General features: G+C 41.7%; 1 protein-coding gene across 6 annotated transcripts in view; it reads left to right on the top strand.

Moving 5' to 3' along the window:
* Window positions 1–14,149, top strand: part of LOC118371013 (regulator of G-protein signaling 17-like) — a 373,137-nt gene that overhangs the window by 36,356 nt on the left and 322,632 nt on the right. For 4 of the 6 annotated variants that reach the window (XM_052471086.1, XM_035756299.2, XM_035756303.2 and 1 more), the window contains 2 exons: window positions 201–432; window positions 765–6,113. In XM_052471086.1, the coding sequence (XP_052327046.1) occupies window positions 201–432; window positions 765–953 (421 nt within the window). In that variant the 3' untranslated portion in view covers window positions 954–6,113. Of the gene's footprint in view, window positions 1–200; window positions 433–764; window positions 6,114–14,149 lie in introns of those variants that run through there. The other 2 variants (XM_035756302.2, XR_008071180.1) reach the window with 2 other exon arrangements.

Genomic DNA, 14,149 nt, shown 5'->3' with positions numbered 1-14,149 from the left:
GGAGGAGAGATCGACTTCATCTTTGTGGAAGGTATTGACATGTTGAATTCACTGTAATTGGGAAGAAGTTAGGTAATAAAATAGGTATGGGGAATAACAGTTCTGACATTGTTGCTGACAAGCACACTAATCTGTTTGTTTTGCTGTGTATCGTGAGAGTCCAGACTGCTGACACTGGGTTCCTGGTATCGTGTGTTTAGGCAACCCACTCTAGACGAGGTGGTGGCCTGGGCCCGTAGCTTCGAGCTGGTGATGCGCTCCTCAGAAGGCAGGGAGATTTTCCGAGAATTTCTGCGCTCTGAGTACAGCGAAGAGAACCTGTTGTTCTGGCTGGCCTGTGAGGAGCTGAAGAAGGAGACGGACCCGACAGCGATCGATGAGAAAGCCAGGATCATCTATGAGGACTACGTCTCCATTCTATCACCGAAAGAGGTAGGAGGCATCAGGTTGGAAGCAGTTTGACTGGTACCTAGTATTACTCTATCACATTGTTTCTTGATTTAGCTGTAGGGTTACTTTAGAGTTGCACTTACGGACTTCCATTGGTTCCGTTGTGGAAAATTAAAGCAAGTACACCCAAGTATTTTGACTATATTTGACATGCATGTATTTGACCCAGGTCTGATTCCAAGACATATTGAAACCCCCATCTCAAAGTGGGTGAGGAGGTGGTGGGAGGTGAGCTTCTCTCCATTGATAACATGACCGTGTAGCTCTTTGAGTGATTGCATTGTCACTGTTCTCTCCCCCTCCTCTGCCCCCAGGTGAGCCTAGATTCACGGGTGAGGGAAGGCATCAACCTGAGCCTGGCGGAGCCTAACAACGTGATGTACGAGGAAGCCCAGCTGCAGATCTACACCCTGATGCACAGAGACTCCTACCCCCGTTTCCTCAACTCCTCTGTTTACAGAGACCTTCTGGACAGCAAGAGAAGCTCCTGCCTAGACACCTAAAGTAACCCACCCCCCAACAAACAAAACAGAAAGACAATCAGGTGCCAGAACTGGGTTAGATATTTTCCTTTTTTGAAAACCAGAAAATAATGAATAGTTTAAGCAATTTCAATTGTCTGCTCGCAGGTGGCCCTGAGGGTTAGTTCCTGGTTTAACTGCAGATAAGAGCTCCTCAGGCTACTGTTACAAAGACAAACAAAAGGAAGGGTAGACCCATTGTTCCTGTACTGTACTTTTGAGAGTTCTCCTTTTGCTCGGTCTCTTTCATTCTCTCTCTTGTTCTCTATTTTTCTCTCTCAAATTCTGTCCCATGCCTCAGACTTTTTACAGTACAACAACAATGCCCTTTTTAAGAAAGCTGTAGAGTTGACTGTGGTGAGCAGGAAAATCACTGACTTTGCATGTGACACGGTAATGGAATTAGCCCTACACTGGCTTGGTATGTTAGCAGTGGACAGCAAAGGTTCTTGAATATGAGATGTATTTTCTTCTGTTCTATGGATTTCCCTGTCAAGCTCTTGATGTTTTATGTGAAGGGAATATCGATATTTGCCAATTAGCTTGCAGTTGTTGATTTTGAGAAGGTTGAAAGTTTTACAGCAGTGTTAATTTCCAAGCACTTGCCTTCTTTACAACTCTAAAAGAGAAGGAGGCCTGGAATTGTGGTCGGGCAGCTAAATATCTAATGAACATGACTTTCCACGGGAAATCACAAAGCCTTGAGGAGAAAAGGCGGCACAAGCGCTGCTTGTTATGGTAACAGCCACAGTTTAGTAAACACAGTACAGTTCTACCTGTCTTTTCCCTCACCATCTCAATCTAAGAGAAGCACAGGTTATGTCAGAGGTTGGAATCATTGCTGGAGAAAAAAAAACTAATCAAACATTCAATCCGTTTCAGACAATAAATCATGAATACTTTCAAGCTCTCAAATGAAAGAGAACTGTAAACTTTTTCATTTTTCTACTGCATATAATATAAATGGTAGTAATCAAGCCTTGATTTGGAAGGTCAAGTATGAGATGGTGGTATGTCTGATGCATAGCCATGAGGTCTAAGAGGGGTCTGCATTGCAGAGACATGGAATTATGAAGTATGCCTATGTGGCTTCTGGTTTTAAAGCTGTAGCTAGTTTTAGACTGAAGGGGGTCAGTGCCAGCTAAGGAACAGCCCAGCTGAGAGCAGAAGATGCCTGGTGGAATCGTGTTTTCTATGGAGGTGGTTTAGAGGTTTACAGTCCTGTTCACCAGATGTGTGTGTCTGTCTTTAAAGGGGCAATCAGCAATTGCTACATTAATTTTTGGATTTTCATTAATGATCATTGATTCTTGAAGAATATAATTTATAAATGCCTCATGAGCTTAGTTCAACTGTTGTCCACCATCAATACCCAAAATAGAAGCTTGTTTTACTCCAATGTTTGTAAACAATGTAAACAAACACTGTATAGCCTCCAAACATGGTTCATAGAGCCTCAAACATGGTTCAAACTGTCATGTTGGTATCATGCATGGTCAGTCCTTGCATCTATTGCTCTTGTTTATGAATTTGAGTGGTTAAATTCATCCAGCCGAATCCCTCAGCTTTTTACGAAACGGGTGAGGAGAACACTTTGCTATTTTGTTTCTACTGCTGATTGTCCATTTCAGCCTGGCTAGCGAGGTGCCAGTAAGATGCTTGGAACATCACTGACCCCATGCCTTTAACAGTCTCTCTGCTTCCCAGGGATGGTCAAGGGAGGTGAATAGAGACTTGAGACAATTCGTTCTTTTTCCTAAAATTGCGGCATGCATTAATGTGTGTACCTGCCGTCCAGATACACACGTATCAAACATTTTAAATATGGTAAAGGTAGACTCAGCGAAATGACATCGCCACCATAGATATTGCAATGAGCGAGATGCAAGATGTTCTCCTACACAGTCACACACAGTATCTGCGCATGTGCATGGGTTCAGTTCCCGCTCTTATAGCGTGGTAGCCAGGGGACCAAAACAGTGGGGAAGTTGAGCCTCGCGCTTCAACGCTCTTAGTTGTTGTGGAAATTAACCCACAATGCTGTTTACTTTCTGTGTCGATATCGCTGAGTCTACATTTTAATGTCCCATGAACATATACTGTAGGTCTAAAATATATATAGTACCAGTCAAAAGTTTGGGCACACCTACTCATTCAAGGGTTTTTATTTTTAGAATAATAGTGAAGACATCAATACTATGAAATAACACATATGAAATCAATATTTTATATTTGAGAATATTCAAAGTAGCCACCCTTTGCCTTGATGACAGCTTTGCACACTCTTGGCATTCTCTCAACCAGCTTCAAGAGGTAGTCAACTGGTTTGCATTTCAATTAATAGGTGTGCCTTGTTAAAAGTTAATTTGTAGATTTGAGCCAATCAGTTGTGTTGTGACAAGATAGGGGGGTATACAGAAGATATCCCTATTTGGTAAAAGACCAAGTCCATGTTATGACAAGAACAGCTCAAATAAGCAAAGTGAAATGACAGTCCATCATTACTTTAAGACATGAAGGTCAGTCAATCTGGAAAATTTCAATAACTGAGTTCTTTCTTCAAGTGCTAAAACCATCAAGCGCTATGATGAAACTGGCTCTCATGAGGACCGCCACAGGGAAGGAAGACCCAGAGTTACCTCTGCTACAGAGGATAAGTTCATTAGAGTTAACTGCACCTCAGATTGCAGCCCAAATAAATGCGTCACAGAGTTCAAGTCAAACACATCTCAACATCAACTGTTCAGGGGAGACTGCATGAGTCATTGTCGAATTGCTGCAAAGAAACCACTACTAAAGGACACCAATAATAATAAGAAGAGACTTGCTTGTGCCAAGAAACACAAGCAATGGACTTTAGACCGGTTGAAATCTGTCCTTTGGTCTGATGTGAGATTTTTGGTTCCAACTGCCGTGTCTTTGTGAGACACAGAATAGGGGAATGGATGATCTTCGTATGTGTGGTTCCCACAGTGAAGCATGAAGGAAGAGGTATGGGGGTGCTTTGCTGTTGACACTGTCTGTGATTTACTTAGAATTCAAAGCACACTTATCAAGTATGGCTACCACAGCATCCTGCAGCGATACACCATCCCATCTGGTTTGCGCTTAGTGTGACTGTCATTTGTTTTTCAACAGGACAATGACCGAAAACACACCTCCAGGCTGTGTAAGGGTATTTGACCAAGGAGAGTGATGGAGTGCTGAATCCAATGACCTGGCCTCCACAATCACCCAACACCAACCCAATTGAGATGGTTTGGGATGAGTTGGACCGCAGAGTGAAGGAATAGCAGCCAACAAGTGCTCAGCATATGTGGAACTCCTTCAGGACTGTTGGAAAGCATTCCAGGTGAAGCTGGTTGAGAGAATGCCAAGAGTGTGCAAAGGGTGGCTACTTTCAAGAATCTCATATTAAATATATATATTTAATTTGTTTAACTTAAAACATGTTTTTTTTACCCTACATGATTCCATATGTTATTTCATAGTATTGATGTCTTCACTATTATTCTACAAATAAAAACCCTTGAAGGTGTATCCAAACTTTTGACTGGTACTGTATTTTCAATTCAAATTTTGTGCATTCTTTAAAAAAATGTTTTTTAAAGATAGACAAATTATTGTAGGCCTTTGTCACCTGTTGATGTGCAGAGGTCTGTGAGTAAAGTATATTGTGAGAGTTGTATGTTATCACCACTGGTGGGTAATGATATTCAGGTGTCATGGAAACCACTGTTTTGTAAGAACATCATTCTGCCATCAGGTCTTACTACCTGAAGTTCATGTGCCAAGGCCAGTTTTAATAAAGCCCATATACTGTAGGTTATTGAAGTGCAATTGGATCAGATGTAGAGTATTTCCATTTTTGTCGTCATAAAAATGAACATATAGCATAGCCTAATGATATCAGCCATTTTGAACATCCAACTATATTCTAACATTCCCTATATTTAGTTCACATTCAGCTACCTTTATAGAAATATTTGAACAGTGTTTGCATACAGTGCAGAGAACATGTTATATTTTGAGTGAATGACACAGTAAAAGTGATCCAGTATGCATGCACCACAGTGGTTAGAAGATACCTTTTTATGTCGCTCTATTAATGACAACTCACATTTTACAAAATAATTACTTGCTCAGTTTAGATGTTATTTCACCTGTAACTTCACAATGTTTGACCAACCAGACACTGAAATGATGGTGCAATCAAACCAAGTTTACATTTGTACGGTGAGCAACTGTTCCGCAAGAGAAGCCAATAGCATATTTTTGGGGGGTAGGAAAATGGTTCTGAATGATTTGAAAATGAACATTTTACGATGGGTGAAGAGTAGTATTGTGTTGTCTGGGTGTACTGTCTTGTCTTGACTCTGAGTAACTAATTATTTTCACTCCATGGAAGGAAATGGTTGTTAATTTTACTGGCATTTCAACAAGGATTTAACTATTCATGACGAGGCGATATCATAGCCATATTGTCATATCTGTTCAAATGTTGACTTCAATGCAGAATGAATGGCTTTGAAAGGTGGCAGAGGTTTGTTGACAGAGAATGAATTTGATCTAAATTGTCATTTGATGTGATTTAGAGAAGCATTGGCCTTATTTGCTTTGTTTCTCCTTTAAGAGTGTCATTAGTGTTTTCACTACCTCTCATATTGGTTCCTTTATTTCACATCTAGTTGTCAATGTACACTTTGTTTTTAGATCTACTTGAAGCCTAAAACACTGTAAACAAAATGTGCACAGAAAATATGTATTGAGCGTTAGGATGATTAGCCTAGTTTACTTTTGTTTGTTTGATTGTTTAATTGTGTTCAACTGGAAAAAGATTTTTAGATATATAAAGAATTCAGGAAATACACTGTTAAAAGGGCTAATCTCATTTTGCCTATGCAAATATGTTACTGTTGAAATGTGGGAAAGGGTAGGTTAAGTTACCTTTTTAGCTAAGTTTGATGGAACATGGTTTACATTGCCCTTTGCTGGTATTCTTCAATCTTATTCAGCAAAAATGTACCCTTATTTTTGTTTCTATATAAATATATAACAAGTAATATACAGAGAAAATAGTATATGCCTTCGTGATGAAAAAAACCAACACTTGATAAATACAAATAAATGTGTGTTGTCAGACCTGTGGCTGTGTTATGAGATGACCGTTCTCTCTGTAAGATACACCTGTTGACGGATCGACTAGTCAGAGACTCCATCCATAGAGGCTTTATTATCTATTCAGTGTTTTCTTTCAGGCCCATGAGCATCTTTATCCAAGGAGCCCTTCAACATCCTCAATGCTGTACGTAACCCATATTGTCATTTGCAGTACAACTGTTTATACAATCAAGAGGCAGTTTCTGTCTTGTTTCCAAGGGTTCTTCATAGTCAAGTTCAAAGGTTGAAGGGCTATTTTAGGAACTTTAACAAATATTTAAAAATCACAAGAACAGAAACATCTACCTCTTGGTTGCTTTCCCAATGAACCTGATGTACAAGAGCCAGGTTGTCGTGGTAAAACATTAGATATAACGTTATGTGACTGCACACAACATTAACACCTTAATAACACAAATAATGATATTTTGAGCTTAACTGATGTTACGACTGACTGGCTGACTATAACATTCTCAATAATTATGTTCAGTAATAACAAGACGCCTGAAATGTGTTGTCAGTGTTCCCTTTTAAGATGAAATGTGGTACTACATCACTATGTCCAAGCAGGGCATAATGCTGACTTGTGCCATGACTGAGGGATAACCAGAAAACTGGTTGTCCACTGGGTATGCTTTATATTGAGATACTGAGAGAGCTTGGGTACTTGCTTTCAGAGGGCCATGCCTATAAACACTGTCTTATTCATTTGCTCATTGCTCCATTTTCTTTCCCTCTAAAACTGTTTAATAATTATCTTTCCTCAAACTCCATCATAACCATTTGTTATGTTCACGGGGGGACATTAGTGGTGACTCACGGTCACCCTGCCACACAAACATTGATTGAAATAAATTCTATAACTGAACATGCTTTGCTGGGTTTGTGCAGTAGTATAGAGTACTACTTCTATTGTCAAAATAAATAGAAGAATGATTTGGGGTATTCATTGGCAATGACGAGTGTTTTCTGTCACAGGTATATTATATGCGTCCAGATTTGACAATTAGGCAGTTTAGTTGTCCAAACGGATACAAACTCAATGCTGTCTTTTCATCAAATTACATACAATTGACTTCACCGTTGAGTTTATAAAGACTGTTTTAGAGCGTATGAAGCAAAGTGTCATCTACCATGTCTTCATAAAAACCTATTTAGAATTATTCTGTAAGATTGTCTCCAGACCAACACTCACAATAAGGCATATGTTGATTACTTTCCCACATTAGTGTAATCATGTTGACAAAATGATATTGAAATAATGTGGTAACAGCATTAGATTCCACCTGTTTGTCTATTGACCACACAGATGTTGTATTCCATTGTGTCATCCATACCTCACGTCCATCTCATCTTTCAATTGATTTCCAATATCCATTCATCTACAAAGATACAGTACATTGATGAGGCTTTTCAGGGATACCAAAGAAACAAAGGCTATTTTCAACCCAAAATATTATTGGTCAATAATGATTTAGATTTAGACCTTGATCCCGACTTAGACCTTGATCCCGATTTAGACCTTGATCCCGACTGAGAGTCTTTGTTTTTTACCCACCAGAGCACTAACTGCTAGACTAGTTAATCAGGTATTGTACTATTTTGATGATTTAATGTCTGCTTAACTGAACACCATGAGTTTAACATGATCCTCTGGCCTAAATCTTCTTCCCGGCCACAAATATTTATATATATTTATATTTTATATATTTATATATATTTATATAGTAATTTTGGCTCCCATCAAAACTATTATTTTGCCCACGGGCTGTGTAACCAGTCCTGATGCTCTTGTCTAAATGGGGAATGTAAACAGTCCTGATGCTCTGTCTAAATGAGGAATGTAACCAGTCCTGATGCTCTGTCTAAATGGGGAATGTAACCAGTCCTGATGCTCTGTCTAAATGGGGAATGTAACGAGTCCTGATGCTCTGTCTAAATGGGGAAGGTAACCAGTCCTGATGCTCTGTCTAAATGGGGAATGTAACTAGTCCTGATGCTCTGTCTAAATGGGGAATGTAACCAGTCCTGATGCTCTGTCTAAATGGGGAAAGTAACCAGTCCTGATGCTCATGTAACCAGTCCTGACGCTCTGTCTAAATGGGGAAAGTAACCCGTCCTGATGCTCTGTCTAAATGGGGAAGGTAACCAGTCCTGATGCTCTTGTCTAAATGGGGAATGTAAACAGTCCTGATGCTCTGTCTAAATGGGGAAAGTAACCAGTCCTGATGCTCTGTCTAAATGGGGAAAGTAACCAGTCCTGATGCTCTGTATAAATGGGGAAAGTAACCAGTCCTGATGCTCTGTATAAATGAGGAATGTAACCAGTCCTGATGCTCTGTCTAAATGAGGAATGTAACCAGTCCTGATGCTCTGTCTAAATGGGGAATGTAACCAGTCCTGATGCTCTGTCTGAATGGGGAATGTAACCAGTCCTGATGCTCTGTATAAATGGGGAATGTAACCAGTCCTGATGCTCTGTCTAAATGGGGAAAGTAACCAGTCCTGATGCTCTGTCTAAATGGGGAAAGTAACCAGTCCTGATGCTCTGTATAAATGAGGAATGTAACCAGTCCTGATGCTCTGTCTAAATGAGGAATGTAACCAGTCCTGATGCTCTGTCTAAATGGGGAATGTAACCAGTCCTGATGCTCTGTCTAAATGGGGAATGTAAACAGTCCTGATGCTCTGTCTAAATGGGGAAAGTCACCAGTCCTGATGCTCTGTCTAAATGGGGAAGGTAACCAGTCCTGATGCTCTGTCTAAATGGGGAAGGTAACCAGTCCTGATGCTCTGTCTAAATGGGGAAAGTAACCAGTCCTGATGCTCTGTCTAAATGGGGAATGTAAACAGTCCTGATGCTCTGTCTAAATGAGGAATGTAACCAGTCCTGATGCTCTGTCTAAATGGGGAATGTAACCAGTCCTGATGCTCTGTCTAAATGGGGAATGTAAACAGTCCTGATGCTCTGTCTAAATGAGGAATGTAACCAGTCCTGATGCTCTGTCTAAATGAGGAATGTAACCAGTCCTGATGCTCTGTCTAAATGGGGAATGTAACCAGTCCTGATGCTCTGTCTAAATGGGGAATATAACGAGTCCTGATGTTCTGTCTAAATGGGGAAGGTAACCAGTCCTGATGCTCTGTCTAAATGGGGAATGTAACTAGTCATGATGCTCTGTCTAAATGGGGAATGTAACCAGTCCTGATGCTCTGTCTAAATGGGGAATGTAAACAGTCCTGATACTCTGTCTAAATGGGGAAAGTAACCAGTCCTGATGCTCTGTCTAAATGGGGAAGGTAAACAGTCCTGATACTCTGTCTAAATGGGGAAAGTAACCAGCCCTGATGCTCTGTCTAAATGGGGAAGGTAAACAGTCCTGATACTCTGTCTAAATGGGGAAAGTAACCAGTCCTGATGCTCTGTCTAAATGAGGAATGTAACCAGTCCTGATGCTCTGTCTAAATGGGGAAGGTAAACAGTCCTGATACTCTGTCTAAATGAGGAATGTAACCAGTCCTGATGCTCTGTCTAAATGGGGAAGGTAAACAGTCCTGATACTCTGTCTAAATGGGGAAAGTAACCAGTCCTGATGCTCTGTCTAAATGGGGAAAGTAAACAGTCCTGATGCTCTGTCTAAATGGGGAAAGTAACCAGTCCTGATGCTCTGTCTAAATGGGGAAAGTAACCAGTCCTGATGCTCTGTCTAAATGGGAAAAGTAAACAGTCCTGATGCTCTGTCTAAATGGGGAAAGTAACCAGTCCTGATGCTCTGTCTAAATGGGGAATGTAACCAGTCCTGATGCTCTGTCTAAATGGGGAATGTAACCAGTCCTGATGCTCTGTCTAAATGAGGAATGTAACCAGTCCTAATGCTCTGTCTAAATGGGGAATGTAACCAGTCCTGATGCTCTGTCTAAATGAGGAATGTAACCAGTCCTGATGCTCTGTCTAAATGGGGAATGTAACCAGTCCTGATGCTCTGTCTAAATGGGGAATGTAACCAGTCCTGATGCTCTGTCTAAATGGGGAATGTAACCAGTCCTGATGCTCTGTCTAAATGGGGAAAGTCACCAGTCCTGATGCTCTGTATAAATGAGGAATGTAACCAGTCCTGATGCTCTGTCTAAATGGGGAATGTAACCAGTCCTGATGCTCTGTCTAAATGGGGAAAGTAAACAGTCCTGATGCTCTGTCTAAATGGGGAATGTAACCAGTCCTGATGCTCTGTCTAAATGGGGAATGTAACCAGTCCTGATGCTCTGTCTAAATGGGGAATGTAACCAGTCCTGATGCTCTGTCTAAATGAGGAATGTAACCAGTCCTAATGCTCTGTCTAAATGGGGAATGTAACCAGTCCTGATGCTCTGTCTAAATGAGGAATGTAACCAGTCCTGATGCTCTGTCTAAATGGGGAATGTAACCAGTCCTGATGCTCTGTCTAAATGGGGAATGTAACCAGTCCTGATGCTCTGTCTAAATGGGGAATGTAACCAGTCCTGATGCTCTGTCTAAATGGGGAAAGTCACCAGTCCTGATGCTCTGTATAAATGAGGAATGTAACCAGTCCTGATGCTCTGTCTAAATGGGGAATGTAACCAGTCCTGATGCTCTGTCTAAATGGGTAATGTAACCAGTCCTGATGCTCTGTCTAAATGGGGAATGTAACCAGTCCTAATGCTCTGTCTAAATGGGGAATGTAACCAGTCCTGATGCTCTGTCTAAATGGGGAATGTAACCAGTCCTGATTCTCTGTCTAAATGGGGAAAGTAACCAGTCCTGATGCTCTGTCTAAATGGGGAAAGTAACCAGTCCTGATGCTCTGTCTAAATGGGGAATGTAACCAGTCCTGATGCTCTGTCTAAATGGGGAATATAACCAGTCCTGATACTCTGTCTAAATGGGGAATGTAACCAGTCCTGATACTCTGTCTAAATGGGGAAAGTAACCAGTCCTGATGCTCTGTCTAAATGGGGAATGTAACCAGTCCTGATGCTCTGTCTAAATGAGGAATGTAACCAGTCCTGATGCTCTGTCTAAATGGGGAATGTAACCAGTCCTGATGCTCTGTCTAAATGGGGAATGTAACCAGTCCTGATGCTCTGTCTAAATGGGGAATGTAACCAGTCCTGATGCTCTGTCTAAATGAGGAATGTAACCAGTCCTAATGCTCTGTCTAAATGGGGAATGTAACCAGTCCTGATGCTCTGTCTAAATGGGGAAAGTAACCAGTCATGATGCTCTGTCTAAATGGGGAAAGTAACCAGTCCTGATGCTCTGTCTAAATGGGGAAAGTAAACAGTCCTGATGCTCTGTCTAAATGGGGAAAGTAACCAGTCCTGATGCTCTGTCTAAATGGGGAATGTAACCAGTCCTGATGCTCTGTCTAAATGGGGAAAGTAACCAGTCCTGATGCTCTTGTCTAAATGGGGAAAGTAACCAGTCCTGATGCTCTGTCTAAATGGGGAATGTAACCAGTCCTGATGCTCTGTCTAAATGGGGAAAGTAACCAGTCCTGATGCTCTGTCTAAATGGGGAATGTAACCAGTCCTGATACTCTGTCTAAATGGGGAAAGTAACCAGTCCTGATGCTCTGTCTAAATGAGGAATGTAACCAGTCCTGATGCTCTGTCTAAATGGGGAAGGTAAACAGTCCTGATACTCTGTCTAAATGAGGAATGTAACCAGTCCTGATGCTCTGTCTAAATGTGGAAGGTAAACAGTTCTGATACTCTGTCTAAATGGGGAAAGTAACCAGTCCTGATGCTCTGTCTAAATGGGGAAAGTAAACAGTCCTGATGCTCTGTCTAAATGGGGAAAGTAACCAGTCCTGATGCTCTGTCTAAATGGGGAAAGTAACCAGTCCTGATGCTCTGTCTAAATGGGAAAAGTAAACAGTCCTGATGCTCTGTCTAAATGGGGAAAGTAACCAGTCCTGATGCTCTGTCTAAATGGGGAATGTAACCAGTCCTGATGCTCTGTCTAAATGGGGAATGTAACCAGTCCTGATGCTCTGTCTAAATGAGGAATGTAACCAGTCCTAATGCTCTGTCTAAATGGGGAATGTAACCAGTCCTGATGCTCTGTCTAAATGAGGAATGTAACCAGTCCTGATGCTCTGTCTAAATGGGGAATGTAACCAGTCCTGATACTCTGTCTAAATGGGGAAAGTAACCAGTCCTGATGCTCTGTCTAAATGGGGAATGTAACCAGTCCTGATGCTCTGTCTAAATGGGGAATGTAACCAGTCCTGATGCTCTGTCTAAATGGGGAATGTAACCAGTCCTGATGCTCTGTCTAAATGGGGAATGTAACCAGTCCTAATGCTCTGTCTAAATGGGGAATGTAACCAGTCCTGATGCTCTGTCTAAATGGGGAATGTAACCAGTCCTGATGCTCTGTCTAAATGGGGAAGGTAACCAGTCCTGATGATCTGTCTAAATGGGGAAAGTAACCAGTCCTGATGCTCTGTCTAAATGGGGAAAGTAACCAGTCCTGATGCTCTGTCTAAATGGGGAATGTAACCAGTCCTGATGCTCTGTCTAAATGGGGAATGTAACCAGTCCTGATGCTCTGTCTAAATGGGGAATGTAAACAGTCCTGATGCTCTGTCTAAATGGGGAAAGTCACCAGTCCTGATGCTCTGTCTAAATGGGGAATGTAAAACAGTCCTGATGCTCTGTCTAAATGGGGAATGTAACGAGTCCTGATGTTCTGTCTAAATGGGGAAGGTAACCAGTCCTGATGCTCTGTCTAAATGGGGAATGTAACTAGTCCTGATGCTCTGTCTAAATGGGGAAAGTAACCAGTCCTGATGCTCTTGTCTAAATGGGGAATGTAACCAGTCCTGATGCTCTGTCTAAATGGGGAAAGTAACCAGTCCTGATGCTCTGTCTAAATGGGGAATGTAACCAGTCCTGATGCTCTGTCTAAATGGGGAAAGTAACCAGTCCTGATGCTCTTGTCTAAATGGGGAAAGTAACCAGTCCTGATGCTCTGTCTAAATGGGGAATGTAACCAGTCCTGATGCTCTGTCTAAATGGGGAAAGTAACCAGTCCTGATGCTCTTGTCTAAATGGGGAAAGTAACCAGTCCTGATGCTCTGTCTAAATGGGGAATGTAACCAGTCCTGATGCTCTGTCTAAATGGGGAATGTAACCAGTCCTGATGCTCTGTCTAAATGGGGAATGTAAACAGTCCTGATGCTCTGTCTAAATGGGGAAAGTCACCAGTCCTGATGCTCTGTCTAAATGGGGAATGTAAAACAGTCCTGATGCTCTGTCTAAATGGGGAATGTAACGAGTCCTGATGTTCTGTCTAAATGGGGAAGGTAACCAGTCCTGATGCTCTGTCTAAATGGGGAATGTAACTAGTCCTGATGCTCTGTCTAAATGGGGAAAGTAACCAGTCCTGATGCTCTTGTCTAAATGGGGAATGTAACCAGTCCTGATGCTCTGTCTAAATGGGGAAAGTAACCAGTCCTGATGCTCTGTCTAAATGGGGAATGTAACCAGTCCTGATGCTCTGTCTAAATGGGGAAAGTAACCAGTCCTGATGCTCTTGTCTAAATGGGGAAAGTAACCAGTCCTGATGCTCTGTCTAAATGGGGAATGTAACCAGTCCTGATGCTCTGTCTAAATGGGGAAAGTAACCAGTCCTGATGCTCTTGTCTAAATGGGGAAAGTAACCAGTCCTGATGCTCTGTCTAAATGGGGAATGTAACCAGTCCTGATGCTCTGTCTAAATGGGGAAAGTAACCAGTCCTGATGCTCTGCCTAAATGGGGAATGTAACCAGTCCTGATGCTCTGTCTAAATGGGGAAAGTAACCAGTCCTGATGCTCTTGTCTAAATGGGGAAAGTAACCAGTCCTGATGCTCTGTCTAAATGGGGAATGTAACCAGTCCTGATGCTCTGTCTAAATGGGGAAAGTAACCAGTCCTGATGCTCTTGTCTAAATGGGGAAAGTAACCAGTCCTGATGCTCTGTCTAAATGGGGAATGTAACCAGTCCTGATGC

The sequence above is a fragment of the Oncorhynchus keta genome, chromosome 2, assembly GCF_023373465.1.
Source record: "Oncorhynchus keta strain PuntledgeMale-10-30-2019 chromosome 2, Oket_V2, whole genome shotgun sequence".
NCBI lineage: Eukaryota > Metazoa > Chordata > Actinopteri > Salmoniformes > Salmonidae > Oncorhynchus > Oncorhynchus keta.
Note: the sequence above shows the minus strand (reverse complement) of the source record. Positions and strands in the feature narration are given on the sequence as shown.